At 32.7% G+C, this 26,391-nt stretch overlaps 1 protein-coding gene across 2 annotated transcripts in view; it reads right to left on the reverse strand.

The window, feature by feature from the left end:
- Positions 1–20,899: 20,899 nt before the first annotated feature.
- Positions 20,900–26,391, reverse strand: part of LOC127729902 (choline transporter-like protein 2) — a 54,868-nt gene continuing 49,376 nt past the window's right edge. For both annotated transcript variants that reach the window (XM_052237835.1, XM_052237834.1), the window contains one exon: positions 20,900–25,319. In XM_052237835.1, coding sequence (XP_052093795.1) covers positions 25,204–25,319 — 116 coding nt within the window. In that variant the 3' untranslated portion in view covers positions 20,900–25,203. The remainder of the gene's footprint in view (positions 25,320–26,391) is intronic.

The raw sequence follows: 26,391 nt of genomic DNA on the forward strand, positions 1-26,391 counted from the left end.
ATGAAACAAACAAAAACAGAGAAAGAGATTTCAGCTGTGGGAGATTCAAAATAAATGGGAGAGTCATAAAGTATAGTCAAGGTTATAAAGTTGCGAAAAATTATTTAATGATAACATTGGTGTCGAGGGCGAAAGATGCAAATATATATACCAGTATATCAATTAAATTATCGCTTATTCACTTTTTTTTTCGAGTATATCAGGAAGCTGCTTTTCAAAATCGTTACACTTAAGATAAGCCGACAAACTCGTTACTTTATACTGATACAGAATCATTACATTGCATTAATGTCTATCGTGCTTCCGTCAATCAATTGCTAAGGCAGAAATACACGAAAGGAGGAAATGCTTGGTCAGCAAACTGAAAAGAACTCATTTCTAGTACCGTCAAAACATATTTTAGATGGCAAAAAAGGTTTCAACGATATGTTGATAAACTTTGAGGTCATCTGTATTGGAAAAGAAAACCTTTCCGATTAAAGCTATTGATTTTTCAAGAATATTCTTTGAAGCAGTGAGTATCATCCATATGTAGTAATGGAATGTCTGGTAAAAACCACAGAAAGAGTAGTATGTTGAGATCATCAGAAAATATGCGAGTAAGAACCAACTGCGATAAATTGTTACTAATGGCATAGAAAAGTTGACATTTGATTTTGTAATACAATCAATAAGTCGATTTCATACCATAAAATATTTAAAATATAGTGGAATTACATTTTATATTCTCTGATTGATTTACATCCAAGACACGTGTTTCTTTTACCTTTGATTATGTCTTTCCATCTTTCTGTGGAAAGACCTAAAGGGTTTGTTCTGATTATGAGGTCTTTCCACCTTTTCGCGTTTGTTTTTTCTTATTCAGCTACTTTTTGTTCTTGCTCTATATTGTGGTTTTATTTGATGTCGATTAGATATGTGACAAATGATATCGAACAGTCACTAATTATGCCTTTTCAACGGACCATTTTAACCAAACAATTTTGTTTGTCAAAATTATCTTACCGCACACTCTTGTGATCGCTACTCCTTCACAACCGTAAAAGAAACCGACATTTTACCCAAATTGCTCATAATAGCTTCAGGAAATTGAGAATAATTTTCACCGAATCGATCCAGGAACTCCATATGAGAGTTATTACCCTTTATGTATTTGATATAAGTTATATGTATTGTAACTGGTTAACCATGAAGAACATACCAATTGCTATTATATTTAAGCCTCGCTTGGGCCTGCATTTAGATTAAAATAGAAAGTTAAACTAAATGACAAAACGCAAGGTTAAAGTTCAGTTTCTCTATAAAATAAAAAATGCATACACAATTAATAAATAAAACATAACGTCCGAGGGTCTTAACAAAAATGAGAGAAAAAAAAAGATGATCCAGGCTCCCCCTTTCTTATTTGCTTGTTCCTTGAGACCTGGCCACCTGTATTGAATAAGGGATCCAGGATCTCACTTTCTTTTTCTATTGCTCCTATCAACACGGTTCCATGAAAAAGATTGAAAGATCTGAAAAAAGGTAATGGAAACACGTGGCTTGGTAGTAAACAAATTAAAGAATATAAAATGTAAGACCACTTTATGTTTTTTATTTTATGGCATGAAATCGACTAGCTAATGAATTGAGCATGATAAATATAAATGCAAAGTAATGAGCCTGTATCAGTATCAAGTAACGAATTTGTTGGATTATTTTTAGTGTAATGATTTTTAAAAGCAACATCCTTATATAGCTTTCCCTTTAATCAAACCCATCTAAAATTATATCAAGCGAAATCCAAACCTCCACATAAAGAATGTTTATGATGTCTGTGATGTATGTTTACCATGTTTACATAGTTTTGACTGCCGGATCCAAATTATTGTCACATTAGCCTATTATGTCTGTTTGGGATACTTACCAAATTATGTCAATATAATGGAACTAATAACTACTGTCATACAAGTGGGAGGTTTAGCATGCTATAAAACCAAGTTTAACCTACTATTTTCGTCTAAAGTCAGGAATATGGCAGTTGTTTTTCACTTGTTCCGTTGATTTATAGCGTTTGATTTTGTCAGTTTTCATGGACTTTTTGAATTTGCCTTGGAATTCAGTAGTTTTGTTATATATTTTGATGACTCTCCCACGATTCGGTATAGAATTAAAGTAACTGCAGATTTTATTTAACATTACAATTTCCTTCCCTTTTTGCTGCTTCCTAATCATGTTCAAAACTAATTTTCTAAGACGATCTTACACCAACAAACAGCATGTTGTTAAATAATACACTGCCCTTAGTCATTCTAATAAGAAAGTTACAGGAGTTTTTGCAACGAAGTTATATTCAACGTCCGTCATCCGTTGCGACCGTCTTCCCTGATTCGAGTGAATAGTATCAGTTTGAAAAGCGAATTAACTGTTCGATATCATAAACCAAACATCTGAGCGAAATCTTGTGAAAGAAAAACAAAATCCCAAGAAATAAAAGTGGCGGAAAAAAAACTTTTTATACAAATAATTGTGAGGGGAGGTCTTTCCCCTTTTCTAAAAGGCATTTTTTGTTGGTTTTCAGTTTTTTTTTACCAAACAACCAAATGATTTACCAGAAACAATGATAAGAAGCTAGCATTAGCCTTTAACAGCACGTTAAGCTATAAAGATTAAACACTTTCACTATATATTCAAAATTTGGTGACTATGTTTAACTGATTTATCTCATCGAACTTGAAATAAAGGATAAAGTCTGCCCCACACCTTGGCTTATATCAAGATTGATATTTCATCACCGATTAGTCGGTATTCCAATGGTTACGCAGTGTGAACTACTTATGTTTGTGTACCCATATGAAGCAGAATGCATACAGAATCTACCCAATGACAAAAAAAACAACATCTCACAAAGTTTTTTAATTTCAATTTCAAAATTATTGACTATGTCCTGTCGCTTAATAACACACATTTTAATGAGTATTTACAACTCATATATCCCAGCGACCGTTTTCTCTGATTCGGTTGAATAGTGTCAGTTTCGAAAGTGTATAACCTGTTCGATATCATATACCAAATATCTAAGCGAAATTTTGCGAAACCAAAACAAAACCACAAGAAATAAAAGTGGCTGGAGAAAACAATATTTTTTTATGCAAACAATTGTGAAGGAGGTCTTTCCCCTTTCCTAACAAGAATTTTTGGTTGGTTTTCAGTTTGTTATGTTTTTTTTTACCAAACAGCCAAATGACATTTGCTACATATCTATTGGATGGTTGGTTGGTTAGGATGTTTGATATGTTTATTTGTTGGTTGAATGATTGATTTATGGATTAGTTATATAATGAATAATTGATTGATTGATTGATTAGAATTTTTCATACTGTCATGTTTTTCGAATTTCATATTCATTAATCGATTACAGACCTGACTGGTTCGCTTTGTTGGTTGAATTAATTGATTGATTTAATTAATCGATTGGTAGATAGATTAATCAATTGAATGACTGATTGGCAGTTTGAATAACGTAAAAACACAAATTTTATATTGATTAATTAATTAATTGATTGCTTGTGTGACGTCCAATGACAAATATATCACGCACATTATATTCTTAGAGAAACAGGTATAGAGTTCATTATCCTCCACAAAAAAGCAGGAGTGGAGTACCAATTTCGAGTTATTACACAGGACCGTGTTTATACAAGCAATCGAAAAAGACAGGGATGGCCTGGATCCGCTATTCAATACATGGGATCAAGTATCATGGAACAAGCGAATTAGATAGGGAGAGCCCGGATCCCCTATTAAAAATATTCCTTGCATCTTTCTTTTTACAATTTCTTTTTTTTTCTAAGGTCCCTCATACTGTATGCTTTATTTATTTATTGTGTGTGCATTTTTTAGTTTATAGAGGAACTGAACCTTGCGTTTTGTCATGTAGTTTTACTTTCTATATTTAAGAATGTGTTTTTTTTTTTTAATTCTACATGGAGGCCCAAGCACGGTGATGATTGTGACGTCACGAGGCTTAAATATAAAAGGAAGTTACGAATACATATCAAATACATAAAGGATATTAACTCTCATATCGAGTTTCTGGATCGCTTTGGTCAAAATTATTCTCAATAACCTGAAGATATTAAGAGAAATTTGGGGAAAAAATATTGTTTCTGTTATGGCTACAAAGGAGAAGCGATAACAAGAAAATCAGTGTACGGGAAGATAATTCTTACAAACAAAATTTTTGTAAGAAAAAAAATATAATCAAAACAAAATTACTAGGTCTTGTCACGAAAAAATGAAAAGACCTATTGATCAGTACATAATCAAAAGTTCTTTCCACGGGATAATACAAGACCTTCTCATCAGAACAAACTCTTTAGGTCTTTCGATGGAAAGATGGAAATACGTGAACAAAGGTAATGGAAACACATGGCTTGAGAGTAAATCAAATCATAGAACACACATTGTAATACCACTTTAATTTTAATACATTGACATGAAACCGACTAATTCTTTGTATTACAAAATCAAATATCAACATTTCTATACAATAAGTATATACGGTTGTTTTCTTCTCGTATATCTTCTGATGATCACAACATACTGCTTTTTCTATTGTTTTTATCAGACATCACATTTGTACATATTGATGATACTCACTGATTTATAGAATATTCTTGAAAAATCACCAGTATAAATTGGAGAGTGTTTCATTTCCAATACAGATGACTTCAAAGTTTATCGAAATGTCGTTGAAATTTTGTTTTGCGTCGAAAAAATGTCTTGACGGTTCGAAAAATGAGTTTGTTTCAGCTTTTTGTCTAGATATTTCCTCTTTTCGTGTAGTTTTGCCGAAGCAATCGACGGACGGAAGCACGATAGACATTGATTCTATATCAATATGAAGCAACGAGTTTGTCGGCTTATTTTTAGTGTACTGATTTACAAAAGCAATATCCTTATATACTGGAACAAGTGGGTAAGTGATAATTGTATTGACATATATCTATATCTTTGCATCTTTCGCCTTCGACAATATGTTATCATTAAATATTGTTTGCATCTTTACAACCTTGACTATTAGTTATGATTACCATTTGTTTTGAATCTCCCGCAGATGAAACTGTATTCCCTGCTTTTGTTTGTTTCATATTCATATAAAACATCAATTTGCACAGATGATCTTGCACACAAATTTAAAAAAAAACATATTTTTCGTCCATCGTCATTTCGACCGTCTTATCTGCACTGTTTCCTTAAAACAAAACCTTTCCTTCGCATTATTTAAGATTTGTTTAATTCCCTTAATGTGTAACTCTTTAGAAAACGAAAGGTTCTGGTCCGGTAGGTTTCCGACGTTACAGACTTTATATCTGCCATAGTGCAATCTTACCACACCCTTTCTTCTTGATACTGAAAACAAATAGTTTTACCTATAATCAAAACCATTCAAAATTATTTCAAGCGAAAACTAAAACTCTACATGATAATTGATTGTGATGTCTGTTCATTAACCTATTATGTCTGTTTGGGTTGCTTACCAATTTATGACAATATAATGAAAGTATAAACTACTCTGATAAAAGTGGGAGGTTTTGGCCAGCTGTAAAACCAGGTTCAACCTACCATTTTCTTCGGAAAGTAATATACCAAGTCAGGAATATGGCAGTTGTTTTTCACTTGTTCCGTTGTATGATAGCGTTTTATATTGTCAGTTTTTATGGACTTCTTCTTTTTCAATTTTCCTTTGGAGTTCAGTATTTTTGTTATATCTTTTTATGACTCTCACACGATTCGTTATAGAATTAAAGTCACTGCAGATTTTATTTAGCATTACAATTTCCTTCTCATTTTTGCTGCTTTATATTCATGTTCTAAACCAATTTTCTAAGACGATCTTACACCAACAAACTGCATGTTGTCAAATAATGCACTGCCTGTAGTCATTCTGATAAGAAAGTTACAGGTTTTTTTTGGAATGAAGTTTGTTTAACGTCCGTCGTCCGTTCGACCGTCTTCCCTGCTTCGGTTGAATAGTGTCAGTTTCAAAAGTGTATAAACTGTTCGATATCATATACCAAATATCTAAGCGAAATCTTGTGAAAGAAAAACAAAACCCCAAGAAATATATGTGGCGGAAGAAAAAATAGTTTTTTAAAGATCTTTTTATACAAACAATTGTGATCGAAGGTCTTTCCCCTTTTCTAACAAGCATTTTCGGTTGGTTTTCAGTTGGTTATGTTTTGTTTTACCAAACAATCAAATGACATTTGCTACATATCGATAGGTTGGTTAGACAGTTAGGATGGTTGATATGTTTGTTTGTGGGTTGACTGAATGATTTATGAATTGATAAATTAATTAATTGATTGATTGATTAGAATTTTGCATACTGTTAAGTTTGTCAAATTTCATATTAATTAATCGATGACAGGCCTGGTTGGTTGGTTTTGTTAGTTGAGTTGATTGATTGATTACTCAAAAAACAGGTAAAGTGCTCATTCTCTTCTACAAAAAAGCAGGAGTGGGGTACAAGTTCCTCCACTTATTACACGGGACCGTATTTATAAAACTAATCGAAAATGACAGGGAGAGCTTGGATCCCCTATTCAAAACATTGGACCAGTTCTCAAGGAACAAGCGAATTAGAATGGGAAAGCCTTGATCCCCTATTAAAGATATTTCTTGAATCTTTCGTTTTACGTTTTCTCTTTTTTGTAAGGTCTATTTAAATTTATGTTTTATTTATCTATTGTGTGTGCATTTTTTAGTTTATACAGAAATTGAGCTTTTGCCTTGCGTTTTGTCATGTAGTTTCACTTTTTGTATTAAAGAATGGGAAATGTTTTTTTAATATTATATGGAGGCCCAAGCGCGCAGTGATGATTGTGACGTCACGAGGCTTAAATATAAAAGCAAGGGGTTAGATCTATATGGTTTATAAGTTACAAACACATATCACTAGATCAAATACACAAAGGGTAATAACTCTCATATGGAGTCTCAGGATCGCTTCAGTCGAAATTATTCTCAATATCTTGAAGATATTGTGTGCAATTTGGAAACAAATATCGGTTTCTTTAATGATAACATTTCTATACCATAAGTAACAATCATTTATTATCTGCTGATGTTTTCTACCGTATATCTTTCTATTGTTTTTTAATCAGACATTACATTTGTTCATATTGATGATACTCACTGCTTCATAGAATAATCTTGAAAAATTAACAAGTTAAATTGAAGAGTGTTTCATTTCCAGTGCAGATGACCTCAAAGTTTATCAAAATATCGTTTAAATTTATTGTTGTCGTCGAAAATATGTTTTGACGGTACTAGAAATGTGTTCTTTTCAGTTTGTTGTGCATATATTTGCTCCTTTCGTGTATTTCTGCCGACGAAATCGATGGACGGAAGCACGATAGACATTGATTTCCGATCACCCCAATACAGGTAAATATACAGGTATTCTAATCAGTTTTAATTTTTGTGAGCTAGCGAACAGATGTTCTCGTCGCTGCAAAGTTTTCAACAAAATTAGAAAAAAATTGTTGTTTCCTATTGAAAATTTCTTTAAATAACATAGTTTTATTACTATATCGATGAATATTTGAAAATTAAAATTATTTAAGTATGGATTCCGATCTCGAGATGCACGAGAATTCGGAAGTAAACAAAGATACGCCATCTTTACCGGCAAATGAGAAGAAAAATTGCTCAATGTCCAGAACCAAAAACAAGAATGGTAAAGCTAAAAAAAGCCTTCTAAGTCGACGGCTTTACAAGAAGAGTATGACCAAAAGCTAAAAGGTTTGCAAGACAATTTTGATACTAAGTTTGAGACTTTATTTAACATGATGCAATCGTTGGCCAATGTTAGAGGGGCTAATAACGATAATGTAGTTCAGAATAGGGATAAACAAGGTATGCCCATATCTGAAACTAATGCAGATTCAAGGGGTCAGAATAGATACGCAAGGTTTGCTCAGATCTAACACCCTTAGACCCATTATTCCGCTAGTTTCGAATCTAGACGAGGATTTGGGTTCTCCTAGATTGTCTAGGAACACAGATTTCGATGCAAGGTCGGAAATTTCTATACTTATAGAAAGGGATATGCTTGGAGATATTCGCTCTGATAATGAGTCAAACAATGAGAGCGAAGCTAGAGTTGAACAGTCAACAGGTAGTCTTGCTAGAAAAGGGAAAGATTTATGAAACATGTACAGTTAAAATCTGTTTCAAATGAGGTAAACAAAGACAGTGAGTTAAGCTCAGATACTAGGCATAATGTTTTGTCAGATTTGTTTAGCGAGGATATTGCCTCAAACAATGATAAAGATAGTGTTGGTTTGATTATGGATCAAGCACAAGTCACTATTTCGGAAAATTCCTGGCGGTGTCAGCACCCAGATAAACTTTCCGCTTATAGAGAGGAATACAGGAGTTGTTTTCCTGTACATGATAGTGCTATAGAGTTCTTGCAGGTTCCTAGTTTGGACGACTTGCTAGAGCCAATGATGAGAAAGAACCATGGGCCAAAGGCAGTAAAGTTGTGGGATACTGGCCATAGGCAGTTACATACACAGTCTTTAAAACAAATAGAGAAGCTTTCATTTCAAGGGCAAATGGCGTCTCGTATGAATGTGATTTCTGGCATGTATATGCAACAGACAATGGGCACACTGCTTGGGAAGCTTGAACACGAGGAGAAAGAATCATGTTGCCAAATTGTGAAAGATTTGTTCGCAATGTCTACGAGGTCTTTAGACCAGTCAGGTAGGACTAGTGCATTTTTTCATTTAGTCCGACGTAAGGCTGCATCATATGATTCAGGTCTTGTGACTTTGTCTGATATAAAAGACAAAACACAATATTTGCCTTTGTCAGGTGAAGGTATTTTTGGGAATGGTCTTAAGTCATGCCTTGAAAAATGCAAGGAACAAAAGGATCAGTTAAATGATTTGTTACCTGAATTAGGTCAGGGTAGGAAAAGAAGGGCAGATTTTGACCGAGATTGGCAAAATAAGAATCTCATGTTCAATGTTGAGCATAATGCTGTTAATGCCAGTAAGACTCGAGGCTCAAATAACAATAGGTTCAATGTGCCTAAAACATCAAATAGTAGGAGACCGCCACAAACAGACAATCAAGGCTATAAAGGTCCTGCTAAAGAGTCATATAAGGACAAGACCAACAAGACTGGTCAGAGTAGCTGGGGGTCTTTTCGGATCCCCAGAAAGAACAACAGTTGACTCAAGGGTAGGTTCATGTTTGATGATGTGTACAGAGATACCGGTAGGGGGGCGTATAAAATATTTTCTTCAAAATTGGAAAATGATAACAACAGATCAGTGGGTACTTTCAATAAAAGAGGAAGGTTACAAATTGGAATTTCTTCAAAGACCTGCATGGACAGGCATCTAGAAAACAATAATATCTCACAAAAATGCAGATATTTTTTGGCAGAAATAAATTCTTTATTAGAAAAGGATGTTATAGAAAAAGTGATTCTTCCGGAATCTCTCACAGGTTTTTACAGTGCACTATTTCTGGTGCCAAAGAAAAACCGGAAAATGAGACCTGTGACAAATTTAAAACCATTAAATGCACATCTAAAGAAAGTTCATTTCAAGATGGACACAATGAGCAAAGTCATAAATCTAGTGAAACCAAAAGATTGGGCAATTTCAATAGATCTGAGCGATGCATATTTCCATGTACCAATATTTCAGAAACATTGTCCGTACATAAGGTTTTGCATTGCAAATCAATGTTATCAATAGAAGGCAATGTACTTCGGCCCAACATGTGTTCCACGAATTTTTACAAAACTGGTGTCAGTGGTAGCTGCATATCTGAGAACTCAAAATATCAGAATGTCAGTATATTTAGACGATTGGTTGATAGTCAATCAGGATCAGCAGCAATTAGTTCAGGATCGCCTGATATGTCTCAATCTGTTGGTTTCATTAGGCTTTATGATAAACACAGACAAATCAAGCCTAGTTCCAAGTCAAGTGATAACATATTTAGGGGGAGTTTTTCATTTAGACAAGGGCTTAGTTTATCCAACAAACGAAAGGATAGAGAAGTTACAGATATTGCTAGAAAAAATGTTTTCAGGTCAGAATTTGGCCTTAGATTTTTTGAAAATTTTGGGGATGATGGCATCATGCATCGAGTTGATTCCCAATGCTCGTCTTTTATGAGACCCATCCAGCTTCATTTGTTAAGTTTTTGGAGACCAGTCAGCAAAAATATGTTGGCACATGTTCCATTAACACAACATCTAAAATCCCATCTTTTATGGTGGAAAAAATCAGCCAACACGCTGAAAGGCCGATATTTGCAATTGCCGAAAATCAATGTGACCATAACGACAGATGCTTCAATGACAGGTTATGGGGGTATTATGGGAAAACAGATTTTTCTGGAAGTTTGGAATTCAGAACAGAAACTTTGGCACATAAATTGTTTGAAAATGAAAGCTATAATTTTGACAGTTCAGCATTTTCTGAAAATTTTGAAGGGAAAATGTGTTCTAATAAGGAGCGACAACAAAAGCGTAGTACAATACATAAAACGTCAAGGGGGGACGAAGTCACCAAATTTATGTTACTTGACTTGGGAGCTATGGCAGATATGGCAATTCAATACAATATAGTCTTGAAAGCCGCCCACATTATGGGCAAGAAGAATGTTTTAGCGGATCATTTGAATCAACTAAATATTTGTCCGAGAGAATGGTCACTGAACAAGTCAATAGTGCAGCAGATTTTTCAGATATGGGGAACCCCATTGATAGATTTGTTTGCATCATGGGAAAATCGCCAGACAGAATGTTTTGCACTTGGATTCCTCATCCCAATGCTTTGGCCTTGGATGCTCTGACAATTCCTTGGGAGAACATGTACGCGTATGTGTTCCCCCCAATTTGTCTGATTCTAAGGATATTGCAATATATGAGGCAGTTCCACTGTCAGATAGTTTTGATTGTGCCCCAGTGGCCAAGAAGACACTGGTACACCGAGACTTTGCAGTTACTGATAGCTTGTCCAATAAGACTACCAGTAATGGACAATTTGTTGTCTCAGTCCAAAATGAAAATTTTTCATCCAAATTCAGAAATATTAAATCTGACAGCATGGCTTCTTTCGACAGACGTTTTAAAACAGAGGGATTTTCTCAATCAGCAAGAACATTGCTCTCAGCTTCATGGCGAGATGGTACAAACAAGGACTATTCCTCAAAATTCGAAAAGTTTAATAGCTGGTGTGGTGAGAGACAAATTGATCCATATTCAGCAAGTTTAAATCAGGTTGCCGATTTTTTGGCTTATTTATTTTATTCTGGTTTGCAATACCCGGTATAGGACAATAGCAGGTTATCGATCTATGTTATCTGCAGTGTTACCTCCAGTGTAAAATTTTCTTGTTGGCCAACACCCTAACATAGTTAGAGTTATTAAAGGTGTTTTTAATTCTAGATCTCCGAAGGTAAAAATTCTACCTGAATGGAACTTAGAATTATTATTACAGGCTCTTGAAAAGAAACCTTTTGAGCCTATGCAGGAAGTTGATTTAAAGCATGTAACAGTGTTTATAGTTGCCATAACTACATTCAGAAGATGTAGTGATTTGTAAAGTCTCCGTATTGATGACAAGTCAATGAGAGTTCAGTGTAAGGGTATTACTTTTGTGAGACATGGCTTAGCCAAACAAGATCGACAAAAGCATTTTGGAGAAAAATTAATTGTAACTAGTTTTCAAGAGAAAACTTTGATAGATCCAAAAAGAGCTTTTTCGGTTTATTTGGATAAAACTAAGAATTTTCGGAAAAAGTTAAGTAAATCAGAAAGAATTAAACTTTTTCTGGGAATAAATGAACCTCACAAGCCGGTGTCAACAGCAACTATTTCAAGTTGGATTGTTCAGGCTATTAGAATAGCTTATGATGATGACAATATGAAAGTAAATGCACATTCAACACGTGCTAAAGCTCCAAGTTGGGCTTTGTACAAGGGTGCTTCTTTGAAATCAATTTTAGATTCTGCCGACTGGGCAGTTGCATCAACATTCGCAAAGTTTTATTTGCGAGATTTTGATGCTACTAAAGTTTTAGAATAAGATGTAAGCATACAAATTCTTTTATTTGTATGGTATTTTGTTTGTTTATTTGCAGTTTAACATGTAGCTGTATATGGATGTAAATAGTGGGTTTTTTGTTATGGTGATAGTATTTTATCCTATTAGATAGAAATTTTGTTTGTGGAATTTTTCTTGAAGAGAAGGAAATTCATCCACCACCGTTTGAATGAATTCAAAACTGCTTTGAAATCAGTGAGTATATTCTAATTAAATAAATGTCATTTTTCACTGGTAGGTATAATGAATATTATTAAAAATGGAACAATTTGTTCCCAAGTTGAGATTTTTAATAATAGAGGTATACCTACCAGTGAAGGGGCCACCACCAACCCTTAGATGGATTTCTAGATATGTGTATATTGAAGGAACACGACAAAATCAAAACTGATTAGAATACCTGTATATTTACCTGTATTGGGGTGTGTAACACAGGTAGGGTGATCGGACATCCTAGGGATGTTTTTATTGCTAGATCACCTAGATGTTTGCGATGAGAACAAGTTAAAGCGAATTATATTCTAATTAAAAAATGTCATTTTTCACTGGTAGGTATAACTCTATTATTAAAAATCTCAACTTGGAAACAAATTGTCCAATTTTCAAAAACAAAATCCTTATATACTCGAACAAGTGGATAGGTGATAATTGTATTGACATATATATATATATATATTCGTCTTTCGCCCTCGACATCAATGTTGGAATAACATAGTTGTTTGCATCTTTACAACCTTGACTGTTTGGTATGACTAGCATTTATTCTAAACTTCACGCATTTGAAGTAGTATTTTCTGTTTTTTGTTTGTTTCATATTTATATACAAAATAAATTTTCAAAGATGATCTTGCATACAAATTTAAAAGAAAATATATTTATCGTCTATTGTCCTTTCGACCGTCTTCACTGCACTGTTTTCGCATAACAAAACCTCACATTTGCATTATTTACATTTTGTTTCATTCCCTTAATGTGTTATTCTTCAGAACATAAAAATATCTAGTCCACTAGGGACTCTGTGAGATTCGGATGTTTCCGATTTTATATCTGCCACAGTGTACTTTTGGCAAACCCTTACTCCTGAGATGATCTTATGCCAACACACAGCATGTTGTACAACAATAATCTGTCCCTAGTTGTTTTGATAAAAAAGTAACAGGGTTCTTGCAATGGGGTTATGTTTAACGTCTTTCGTTCATTCGACCGTTTTCTCTAGACAATTGTTTCCGTTTATGAATAATGTATCTTTCGCAGTATGTTTTGTTAAGTTTTGTGTAAAGCGGTTTTATTGATTTATTTTTAGCATTAAAGTGTACAATTCAAAATTTAAAGTTAAACCTTCATGATAATAGTTTGTAAGTCAGATTCCAGCTTGCCTTGTGGTGTAAGATGAAAAGGGTTTGAAAATGATAGAAAAACAAAGACTATAGGGTATCCATCCACGACACAAAATCAGTACATGCACAGCAAAATAACACACACAAAGCAAAGGAACAGCGCTTTAATTGCTGTTCTTCATCTCAAAAGTCACAGTGAGACTTTCAACACGGAGCAAAAAAACTATCACCTCACTGCCAGTTTAAGACGGCCAATAGCAACGGTTTGAGCAGAATTCTTTGTAAAATAATTCGGACAGACTTTGTAAGATGTTACACAGCCAAATAGGGTCCGGTTAAAAAGAACCTACTGGTAAGTAGTACAAATTTAAATAGTTCCTACGCATAGGTGTAAATATCAAACTATGTAGAATATATTTTGGTAATTTAGGTATCAAATGAAGGTGAAGGACTGGTGATCCTTCTAGAACACATTTTTATTATTTTGAATGCTACAAAAATTTATGAATGAATTCTTAAATTGAGGGGCATATATTGCCTGTTTCTCAGATATGAAGTACCTGGTTGGTGTATCCACAGTTCCAGTAACCAATGTAAATAACGGCATACTGATCCCGACCTCCCATAAATGTTTGAAAGGGAAAAACATGGAAAAATAGGTGCCGAGAATAGGTGGCTTGCGTCTTATTAAAATGTTAGTATACAAACTGGCCTAAGATTGAGAGAATGATGTGGCACACATCCGAGAAGTTATCTCAAGAATAAATACACCATAACTTTAAAAATACAGAAGAGCATACATCTCAAGAACAGGGTAACTTTCTACGGCCTCCGCACAGTACGAGAGACAAACACCGTTAATATAATAGAACAAAAAGGATATGAGGTATCCATCAATGACTCAAAGTCAGTATATGCACAGCAAAAAATACACAAAAAGCAAAGGAACAGCGCATGACTGAAACGGATGCTAAGGGGGAAACCAGCTGTGACTCTTCACCACAAGCTTACAAAAATTAAAAATCTCCGGAAGCAGGTTGCAAACAAATAGTTTTCACAGCTTCTTTAAGCGTGTGATATTCATATGATTTAAAAGTCACATGTTAAACATTAAAAATTCATAAGTGGTTCCGCGGAACCCTGTGTCTCGCCTGCGATTGTTGCTGTCAGTGTTAAAGTGTAATGTTGACACAAAAAGTGAGTTCATTTATCAGTAAGATACAGAATTAAAAAAAAAGTTCAAACTTTTTCTTTAGATGCTATTGTGTTGTCTTGAAGATGAGCTTCTATACAAGTTTCATAACAATCCATTAAGGTTTACTAATTAATCATTATCCCAGACTGTCTTTAAATGTTAACTTTAAAAAATGAAGTCCATCTATCAGAAAAATACTAAAAATGAAAAAAAAAATATTTTCACAGGTTTGCTTCAGACATTATCTCTTAATCTTTAAAAGCTACTGCCAAAGTTTCATAAAACTCTATGAAAGTTTGACAAAGTAATTGATGTGTAACAAACTTTAACCCCAAACTGTATATACTTGTTAACTGTAAAACAACTAAGTCCATTTATCAGTAAAATACAGAAAAATAAAAATTATTTTTCCAAAAGTTTGCATTGGATACTATATTTTGGTCATAAACAAGCTTCTGTCCAAATTTCATAAATTTCCATGAAGCTTTCACAAAGTTATTGATGACTGAAAAACTTTAACTTCAGACTGAGCCTGAGTGTTAACTGTAAGAGCACTAAGTCCATTTATCAGTAAAACACGGAAAAATGAAAATAGATGTTTGCAAAATTTTTCTCTGGATACTATTTTTTGGTCATAAACAAGCTTCTGTCCAAATTCTATAGAATGCCATGAAGGTTTGACAATGTTATTGATGACTGGAAAATTTTAACCTCAGACGAAATCTGAAGTTAACTGTAAAAAAATCTAAGTCCATTTATTAGTAAAATACGGAAAATTAAAAATAAATATTTTCAAAATTTTGCCTTCGATACTGTATTTTGGTCATAAAGAAGCTTCTGTCCCAATTTCATAAAATTCCATGTATGTTTGACAAAGTTATTGATGTCCAAAAATCTTTAACCACAGACTGAACCTAAATGTTGACGCCGCCGACGCCGACGACGGAATCTAGGATTGCTATGACTCGCTTTCGCAAAATAAAGTTCCCAAGCTCGACAAAAATCAATGATGTCCCATACTTATAGCTTAGTTTTATATAAAGAATACGTAACAAAACGCAGAAAGCTAATTCCAATTCAAATGGCTAACATTTACACATCAAATGAACAAAGTAATGATGTAACCTGATATATAAGTTTATAGACTGTTTGGTCCAGATCATGTTCACATACTTATATTGTTGCTGTCAATGTATTTTCCGTTTTGTGGTATTATATCGAAAACATACTTTAATCGTATTTCGTAGGAACGTGACCTTGCACTGCATAAAGGCTATAACGAATCATTCTTGTGCATGCACAGATATCCTCAAAACATATATAATCAAAATGTTCATTATTACTGAGAGCATTGCCTACCTTTCCGGAACACATTAGGAATAAAAATAATGTTCTGTAGTTCTAGGATTAGTACTTATGGTTCACTAAAAACCCGTTTATGTATGATTAGGAATAAAGCAAAAACTTTTACTAATCAGATGTCACATTTTCTTTTTATACGAATTAAAGCAGTAGCCCGAAATATACTTTCCAATGAATGCATAGAATTTTCACGAAAAGAGATTTAAAAAAAATGTGAAAATTCTGGTAATTACTACGATGGTTTAAGTAATGTACAAGCAAAGCAAATTAATTATTAAGATTTTTTCGTGACATTTTTACACAGGCAATGTGTTTTTAAATATCAAATTGCAAAGAGGCAATCAAAAATAAAAAGCCGAGGAAGGGGATTTTATACTACGGTCTATTCTTTAAGACTAATGCTGATAGTTAATTAATGAACAAATTATTTATACCATTAATTCTATATATCCCGGCAATTTTTTGGTGTTGTTATTCAGGGTACTTTGAATTGCTTAATTCATTATAGGATCCGATTTATTTCTTTCCATTTTTTAAATGTTCTTATCAAATTATTTATTTGCTGCAGGTCATTCATTACTACTATACAATTGTTGGCATTTGATGATGTTAATGTTTTATGCTATATACTTTTAAAACAATGATATTCACAAAGACTATCGGATAAAGTAAAAATAAGCTAGGTTGTCGTACTTGGTATATTCAACAACACATTTGTCGAATCATAAGACAAGGATTGTTTTAATAAGAACAATCAACAATAACATTCTTGTTTCTGTTTTTCTCATTTGTTTTCTCGTTTTTGTATCGTTCAGTGGTATGGTCGTTTGTTTTGTAGTTTTATTTATTAGGGAGATATGGTTTTACATTCGATATTTACAATTTCTGTGTTATTCGCGTCATGAGTTATTCTTCAGAAAGGTCTGATCGTAGTTTGCAGTGTATTGAACTAATTCTTTTTATTTTCTTAATGTGTTTCATTTTTCTTTGTCTATTTTGATGTCCACCATGGAACGTGGAATACATCGCGAATACATTGACATGACACCGTTATAAGCGGTCATGACATGTCATACTGTTTTCATTAAAAAAAATCGGTTAACGCATAGATATTACCAGAAAAAATACGTAAGAAGTAAATGTCGAATGAATTTACACCAGGACAATCTAACTTACTATATCAAATAACCAAGGTACTTCTAAATCGCTCAATTCACTGTAGGATCTCAGTTTTTCATTTCCTTTCTTTATTGTTCTCCAATTATTGATCTCATAAAGATCTTAAACAGGTTCGTGTATTTTAACTCATCAATTGTAAAGTGATTGTTCAGTGTGAACGGCGTGTTATATCTTAACGTTTGTATTTGTTGTCTTAACTTTATTTTGATTGTTATTTTCAAACGTTCAAAGAAAAATAATTTTTTGCATGATCCGGTAAAAAACAAATTAAAAAATTAATTAGTCAAATGCGTTATTGGAAGGGAGGCATTTAAGACTGTTTTAGAACAAAGTGTATTTCACTTGTTGCGTAGAGTCATTAAATGAATGTCCATGATACAGTATTACTTAAATACGATGCCAAATCATTAAGTCTTTCTACGTCTATCTTCAAAGACCTAAATGTTGCTAAACAGCTGTCCTATGTAAATGGCAAATATGTTGTTGTCCCCGCATACGAAACATTTAAACGTTTTTGTTTGTAAATCCCATGAAACTGCTTGATAAAGGGATTAGGTATTGACAATTCACTCGGAAACACAACATATATTTCCACGACACCTACCAAAATGGAAATCATTAACAATAAATCACATAGCATAAAATACCAGTAAGAATGATAAAAGCTATCATTAGCCTTTAACAGCACGTTAAGCTATAAAGATGAAACACTCTCACTACATATTCAAAATTTGGTGACTATGTTTAACTGATCTATCCAAGAGACTTTAAATAAAGGATACCACAGATACAGTTAAGTCTGCCCCATACCTTGGCTAAAATTTAGATTGACATTTCAGCAGATAGTCGGTATTCCAATGGTTACAAAGTGTGAACTACTGGCCGATTCGTTTTTGTACTCGTATGAAGCAGAATTTATACAGAATCTACCCAATGACTAAAAGAAAAAGCATCTCACAAAATTCTTTAAATTCAATTTCAGAAATAATGATGATGTCCTGTCGCCTAATAACACACATTGCAATGAGTGCGTACATCTCATATATCCAAGTGAACTTGATATTAAGGATATTATTAAAGTAGACGGTCTGCTACATATCTTTTTCCTTTCCTCGATATTGAAACAGATGGACGACTTTAAATTAGAACTAATGACAAACGTGGAGATCATGCGATTTCCTCAGAGTTTTTTTTATCTTGATTTGTATATTAAAAATGAACGTACGAGATTTGAACATCGGTAAAATACTGGTGTCTCGAAAACAAGGAAAGCATTTCAAGTCTGAAAAATTGGTTCTAAGATGTGTTAATTTTTACTTCATGTTTTAACGCAAAACTTTTATCAATTACGTATTTCAATGTGTCGTTCCTACAGAAAATCCATTTTTTCAATTAAACAATAAGTATTCAGCTACAAATTATTAAATTGGTAACAATGACAACCGTTATTTTTCATATAAAATGAAATTTAGATAAATCTTTTTTTTTCTTATCTGATTATCTTGAAATAAAAAAACCTGGTCGGTGATATATATTTTAGTTTCGGTAAGGTCGGCCAGAAATAGTATGGGTTGCAAAATGTTATAAAAAAAAAAACTCAATTTGGATTAAAACTCGTGGATGTGCCCTTACGCATTGGATGTCTTTCACGTGGATGTGCCCTGACGTATTGGATGTCTTTCTCGTGGATGTGCCCTGACGCATTGGATGTATTTCTCGTGGATGTGCCCTGGTGCATTGGAAGTCTTTCTCGTGGGTGTGCCCTGATGCATTGGATGTCTTTCTCGTAGATGTGCCTTGACACATTGTGTGTTTTTAATGATTTTATTTATTTTTGTTTTTTTTAAATACTATGTTGCTTTATTTCCGATAAATTAATGACAAAAAATACTCAGTATATCTTGTTTTGCTATATCATTACCCCACGCTATGAATTAGCAGAGTAACATAGTTTTTGACTCTCCTTTAATCAGTCAGTCTTTTTTCGTTTCTGGATACTAGCTCCAATACTTAATATAGAATTTCAAAGATACTTGAATATATGGTCACATATCATGAGATGAAAATCCCTATTAATGTTAAAGTCAATATATCAAAGGTAAAGGTCAAAGTTGGAAGAAATAGACAGCAACTTGTGCAAATAAAATGGTTTCCGGATATTTTATCAAATACTATACATAAGATTGAAAACTTACTTGGATGTATGGTCACATATAATGCGAGATCACTTTTGATTTTAAGACCAATACCTCATAGGTCAATGCCATAATTCTACCAAAAGTATACCATCATTTGTGCAGAAAAGTGCTTCCCGAATAAAAGAACACTATAACACGTAATTACGATGATAAACAACGTCAGTACCTAGAATCTATACTTCAAGACCTTCATGTATTATTTGTGAACACAATAATCTGTTCTGGCAACATTGAATACGTTTTTCAACAAAGAATATTCATGTTTCGTAACCAATGAGAAATTTTTCTTTAAAACAAAGAATAGCAGCTATCAAGCCCCCTGATAGAGATAAATCCAGAAAAGCGCGTCAGACGTCCACAATTTAGTAAGATCTATTTTAATTTTTAAATATTTTATAAGAATGTTTCGCCTGCGTTACTGATTATGATGGACAACCATGCTGAAATTATTCAAATCAGGCTTTAATTATGGGTACAACAATAAAAATTAACAAAACTTTATCAATGATCCATTAAAATCAGTCCACAAGCCACCTACGGGCCGCTCAAAGAGTTGTTGCAAGGGTTTTTAACGTTCAGAAAGCGTGGAACTTACTCTACACGACGCATCAATGAAATGAGGTCAAAGACATAAGAGCCTTGTCTGAAGAACATGTGTATCTTGTGATTATTCTATTTACCAAATGAGATTTGTCGTTTTACCCATTATAAATGAAAGAATCATGACAAAACAACTATTTTTTTAAGCAGTACCAGAACCATGAAAATGAGACCAAGAAGAATGGACAAATGCAAGAAGATAATTCAAAACATAAGGCGTCTGGGTACAAGTTATAAAGTCTCCAGGTCTTCTACGTTCTGAAATATAAAGGTTTAAAATAATAGTTTACGCCTTGTGTTCAAATGGCCCATAAGCTGTGTACTGATCCGCGATTAAAAAAAGGTTTGCCAGTACCATTAAAACAAACTTAGTGATTGTTCAGAAAAGAATGTTTATATTTGAAAAGTTAACCATGTAAAGTGATGTAAACACAGGTAGATAAGTGTAGAGCAAGGTAGGTACATTATTGCACAATAATGATGTACATGTAGGCAAGAATTCTTAATTAGATTTCCGTTTACAAATCAATTTGTATCAGAGCAGTGGGACTGGCCATAAAAGAGCTCAAAACCCAACTGTCTAGTTAAGATGAGTGTAATAATTTTAGTGCTAACTGTGTATAATCAATACTGATGTGATTGCAATAGTACTGTCTCAAATTAAACCTCAATAGTTAGCTCAATGCCAAAGGTTTATGACATTTCAGAGCATCAAAATCAAAAAGGTCCTAAACAGAACAGCCACTATCTTCAAAGATCAACTTTGCCTGGGTTGAAATGCAATATGAATTCTTGTAAAATTTTCGAATTCTATGGATAAAAAATTTAACATAAAGTGTATCATTCAAATAATGGCCACAATGAAACACTCCTTTCTTGGTGGCCTTTAATATACAAGAATTCAACATTAACATGTTTATTATGAATGAGAAGAAATGTATATAATATATTTAATAAAATACATATCACAGTATATTTTCACACTAAAAACATTAAGGAATAACATATCATGGTTTTTTTTTCAGAGTTTAAATTTTGCGATTTCTAGGGCCATAAATATCATTGAATATGATAAACACTTCGCAAGATTTATTTTTTTGCCTTTTCTACCTGAATCTGATCTTCCTTATTCCTTACAGGTTTACATGAAGGGATATCTTCCTGATTACATCTTCATCCCAAAATTAGCAAAAATAAACCCCTTAAAAATTACCCACTTTAATAAAGATCTTGAAATATCATGAAGAATTCCAAATTGAAAGGCAAGTTCATAACATTAACCAATGAAAATGCAATAAAAATATTTGGATGGAAAAGGAGATGACAGAGAGCCTGACCCTCCACCAGAATATACAATTTACTTTAAAATTAATCTTAAAAAAGGTGATTAATTTTAAAAAAGATTCATGCATGAATTGTATTTGAAGATTCACAAATGTATGGAATTTTCTGAAATCATCAAGCAATTATAAAATATAAGGAAAACTGACCATGTTAAATTTAATAATAATGCTGTTTGTTTTTGAGCAGTGACAATAAACTTTCAAATGGTTAAAAAGATTAAATTCTTTTTTTCAAATAGTCAAACTCATCAACAGGTAAGATTTTTTAATGGACATAAAATATAAAACAATCATATCTAAATTGTAAATAATCTATTAATAGTTTTCAATAAATAGAAGATATACTGATTGGTATTCTTTTTTAATGAAAGGAAAATGATCCATAAAAATTGAAGCAATGAAATAAATCAGATTATCAGACGAAAACTTGCTGTAAAAAAAAAAGTGAGATATATAACATTTAACTTGATGGACAAGTCTCTCCCCGTTTTTCTTTGAATGTTTTACAAATACATCCACAGACAATAGTTAAAGACTAATCTACAAAAAACTAATAACTGTAACTACATAACAATGAATGAACACAATGATTATGACTTCATTTAAATACTTAGTATCCACGCAAAAGAACAATACAGGGATGATCTATCTCAACAATATATAGAGTACAACTTATTACTGCTAAAAGTATTGATGCTTATCTATCTTTCAGTATGAATTGAATTAACTATTTATCTGACTATTTCAAAAAAGAATCATCAATGATACCAGGCTTATAATTTTGTACGCCAGATGAGCCTTTTGTTTACAAAAGACTCATAAGTGACTCTTTATAATAAAAAAAAAAGTACAAAGTTGAAGAGCATTGAAGACCCAAAAATTTTGAAAGGTTTTGCCAAATAAATCTAAAGTAATCTTGAAATGATTTAGAATTTGAAGAGTAGAGTTTTTCCTCATGTTATTGTCATGGTGAATCGATCTCAAGAGAAATTTATCACTCAAATAACCATGTTGAAATCTATCACTTTCTTCCCTTCATTTGATTAGAATTGAGGAATAACAGTATGGTATTGGAAGAGTTGCCACCATCACTTGGGCATTTGACGATTGCAAATGCAGTATTACTGTCAACAAAGAGCTCCATTCTGATGCAGTATTTTTAAATGTTCAAGAAAATATCCCAAAATTGTCGACTGCGATTGCACAACGTTATTGCCAATGACTGCAACCATCATTGCCTCCACTTAATATTTTATGGTAGATGACTGAAGATTTTTACTTTAATTCATAAAAATATCCAACATCATGAAGATGGTTATAATGTTAAATTAGACAATTTTGAAAGAATTAAAAATTACCAAAACTATTTCCAACTATTTCTTAGCAGTCAAATGTAAATTCTCTTTGTAATTATAATTCTAATAGACCTTGACAGGGCAGATTTATCAATTCTAATAAACAGAATAAGTTTTGCGGACGTAAAATCTACTGTTACCGGGCATTAAAACACAATTACCTATCTGTATATACAAACCTTGGAACCAGCCAAGATCATAGATTTTATTTATAACATATTGCATTGATATAGTATTCTAAATAATGATGTAAATATAGAATATATGTTCTAAAAATTAAGTTTGCATCAACTGCCTTGCAAACTTTAATAAGGAAACAACTGGTTTATTCCTTTTTTTTTTAAGAAAAAAAGTAAAGTTGGAATCCCTTGTCTGATAGTGAAAAAAAGAACATTTTCTATTTTCTCAGTTTTTTTCACAGATTTATTGCTATCAGTCCTCAACTTTACATAAATATCTGTAACACACAAAATGAAAGAAAATCTTTATACAATTAACATTAAAACAAATCTACACATTAAAAAAACATTATTAAACAATTTATCTACACATAAAAATCTGTCATAATATATTTATAAAAGAATATAAGGGAATGTATATATAAAACTGTGAATAAAATTGATGGGACTAAATGTTTTTTAGATTTACATGAGACTTGATGAGGAATTCTAACATGATCTGTATAGTGCAATATAAAAATTAAAAATACCTTCAAAAGAAACGGGACTTCTCAAGTTGTACATTTAATAATAATATAACAAGTGAAATTAGTAAAGCACAGCACAGTGGATATTAATTAAGTGGGACAATATTACACTTATTTCAATGCATTTTTGTGTATGAAATGTGCACAATAACAATTAACAAATATCCAACAACATTTTCTCAACATATTTTCTGCCTTGCTAAAAAATACCCTGATTCGGCCATTTGCAATTCATGTACAATATTTCTTCACAATAATCAACAATTTATCACATAGTCATTCTTTTGATTGTCTATTGGTGGGACAACTGGCATAATACACATTTTTAACATAAATATCCTATCTTCAGTAATTCATCAGTGGTAGATAGAAATATCTCATGACGGGTGTATCCAAATCCCTCAGTCTTATGATTGGATAACTTTGAATCTTACAACAAAAAACACACATAAATACCTTACTATTGTCATGTTCTTGTTCTGAAATAAACCTTTCCTGTATTTAGAGATTTGGGTACCATATAGGCAATCTGGGTACATAGAGGTTACATTTATGGATTAACTTAATGTACTTTAATATATACAGATGATTACAAGTTTGAGCCATTAAAATAACATTAATCCCCCTTCCAATGATGAATTAAAGAATACGGAGTGGAAGTCTGGCTAAAATAAGTCCTGTGTCAAAACCATGCTGAAACCAAACTATTCAATCTTTCAATTCCACTATTTAGAATATTAAGTATTATTATAACTCAGTATGTTTTTTCAATATAAAAAAGAATGCAACATTTGTGCTATTTCATTCCACAGACTATTTGCCAGTCAATCGTTTCAAAGACTATTACCCCGGTCAATAGTTTAATAAACATATTTCCCGTACTTTTTCATACTAATTTTGCATTGGACAACAATGACGTGATTGACTTTCCTGCTTGGATTTGTGTGCTTGGCAATGTTAAACTATGAAATATTGTAAATGGTATAATCTGTATGTGTCTGTCGTTGTAATTTCAAATTAATATATTACTTACCAGAAGCAATTAAAAAAGAAAAAGAAAATCTACATGAGATATTTTAAGAACTAAAACATAACAAATATATGGTATGGGTCTGTCGCCGTCTTCATAATCTGGGATTGCTTTGGTGTATGCATGGTAATATAATTATTATATAAGCTAGCATTTATTTTATGCACAGGAATTTTTACACAAGGATTCCTGATCTTGATTAAAGTAAATAAAATATTGACAAATATCACACAGGTGAAAAAAAACCTATTAGTTCATCTTGTGCATGTTTATTTGACTATTTAGTTTTTTTCCAAGTGGCGTATGTAGTCTTTTCAAAAAGTTGTTTTGTTCATTATAATAAAACACTTAATGACTGGTTATGAGTGTAATAGCAAGCTTGTTGTCCCTTTGATACCAACTATTGCCCTCGGCTTCACCTCGATCAATAGTTGGTATCTCAGGGACAACAAACTTGCTATTACCCTCATAACCAGTCAATAGGTGTATACTATAACCAACTAAAAACATAAAGATATCAGATGAATAACTATCAATGCTGTTGAAGACATTAAAACGGACAAAGGGAAAAAAATTAACATTCAAATTTCAAATTTATAAATTTTAAAGAATTGTTCCTGAGTTATGTATCTTTTTAAGTTAAAATACCTAAATTACAGCTTCCATTGTGAAATAAAACTTATGTTCCCGCATAATATCACACAAACTGTAAATTGTTCAATAACAAATCTCTTATTGCTGTCTTTCTTACGGAAATCTCTGATACATATTTATTTCTTTCCTTTTGGTTCTTCAAATTTGTTAGTCTTATTGAGGATTTTCATCAAACTTTTGCTCATAAAGTACGGTTTTTCAGGTGATCCATCATGCATTTCCAAATCTTCCACTGAAAAAAACAACAGAAGAAATCAAAACAATTGTTTAAGATATTGCACTGACAATCTAAAATACTAAATTATACTCAAATTGTGGATACCAACTCCAACCTTTGAAATTTTTTTTGATTTTTTGTGTTTTTGACGCCACTTTTAAGCACCGCTTTTGGGCTATTTCTTGGCGGCCAGTCTTTAATGGTGGAGGAAGCCGGAGCGCCCGGAGAAAACCACCGACGTTCGATAGGAAAACTGACAATCCTAGTCAATTAAGATTGGAGTCGAGTGCACCCGCACGAGCGGGGTTCAAACTCACAACCTCAGTGTTGACTGGCTAGTGATTACAGTAGTAACTACTTAGACCACTCGGCCACCAAGGCCCTCTTTGAAAAAGAAGAATAGGGTATATATATGTTTATGGTTTCTTGTGAAAGAAGCAACAACTGTTTTTCACATTGATAAATTGCTGTTCAATGACACTTCTAGCACTATTTGCTATATCATGGAGGTCAGTTTTCATTGGTGGAGGAAGCCGGACTGCCCAGAGAAAACCACTAACCTTCGGCAGGAAAACTGACAATCCTAGTCAATTAAGGTTGGAATCAAACGCACCTGCCACATGCGGAGTTAACTCACAACCTCAGTGATACAGGAGTTTAAGTACTTAGACCACTCAGCCACTGAGGTCCCACTTTGTCAATTAACATCAATCATATCACAAAATCTAAGTCTCTATATTTTTACAATTGAATCTAGGATCTAACTAAGTGCTTTAAATAATATTCCATTTTTCTCCTCTGGTCAGTAAACATGTCATTTTAAAATCTTTTTTCAATAGTAGCTTATCAATAATTCTTCTCGTCCAAATCACATAAATGATATTCAGCATATTTTAAATAATAAATAATGAATGAAAAAATATGAAACTGGCAATATGTTGGCAGTTTTTACTAATAATGGGTAAATTCATTTGTTAATGATGGGTAGAAACCAATTCTGCGAACATTAAAAAGATTAATTGGTACAATTTAACAATTGCCAATGAACATATTTTTGTAAACTATTCAGATTCCACACAATGTCTTC

This window comes from Mytilus californianus, unplaced genomic scaffold (assembly GCF_021869535.1).
Source record: "Mytilus californianus isolate M0D057914Y unplaced genomic scaffold, xbMytCali1.0.p SCAF_2, whole genome shotgun sequence".
Lineage (NCBI taxonomy): Eukaryota > Metazoa > Mollusca > Bivalvia > Mytilida > Mytilidae > Mytilus > Mytilus californianus.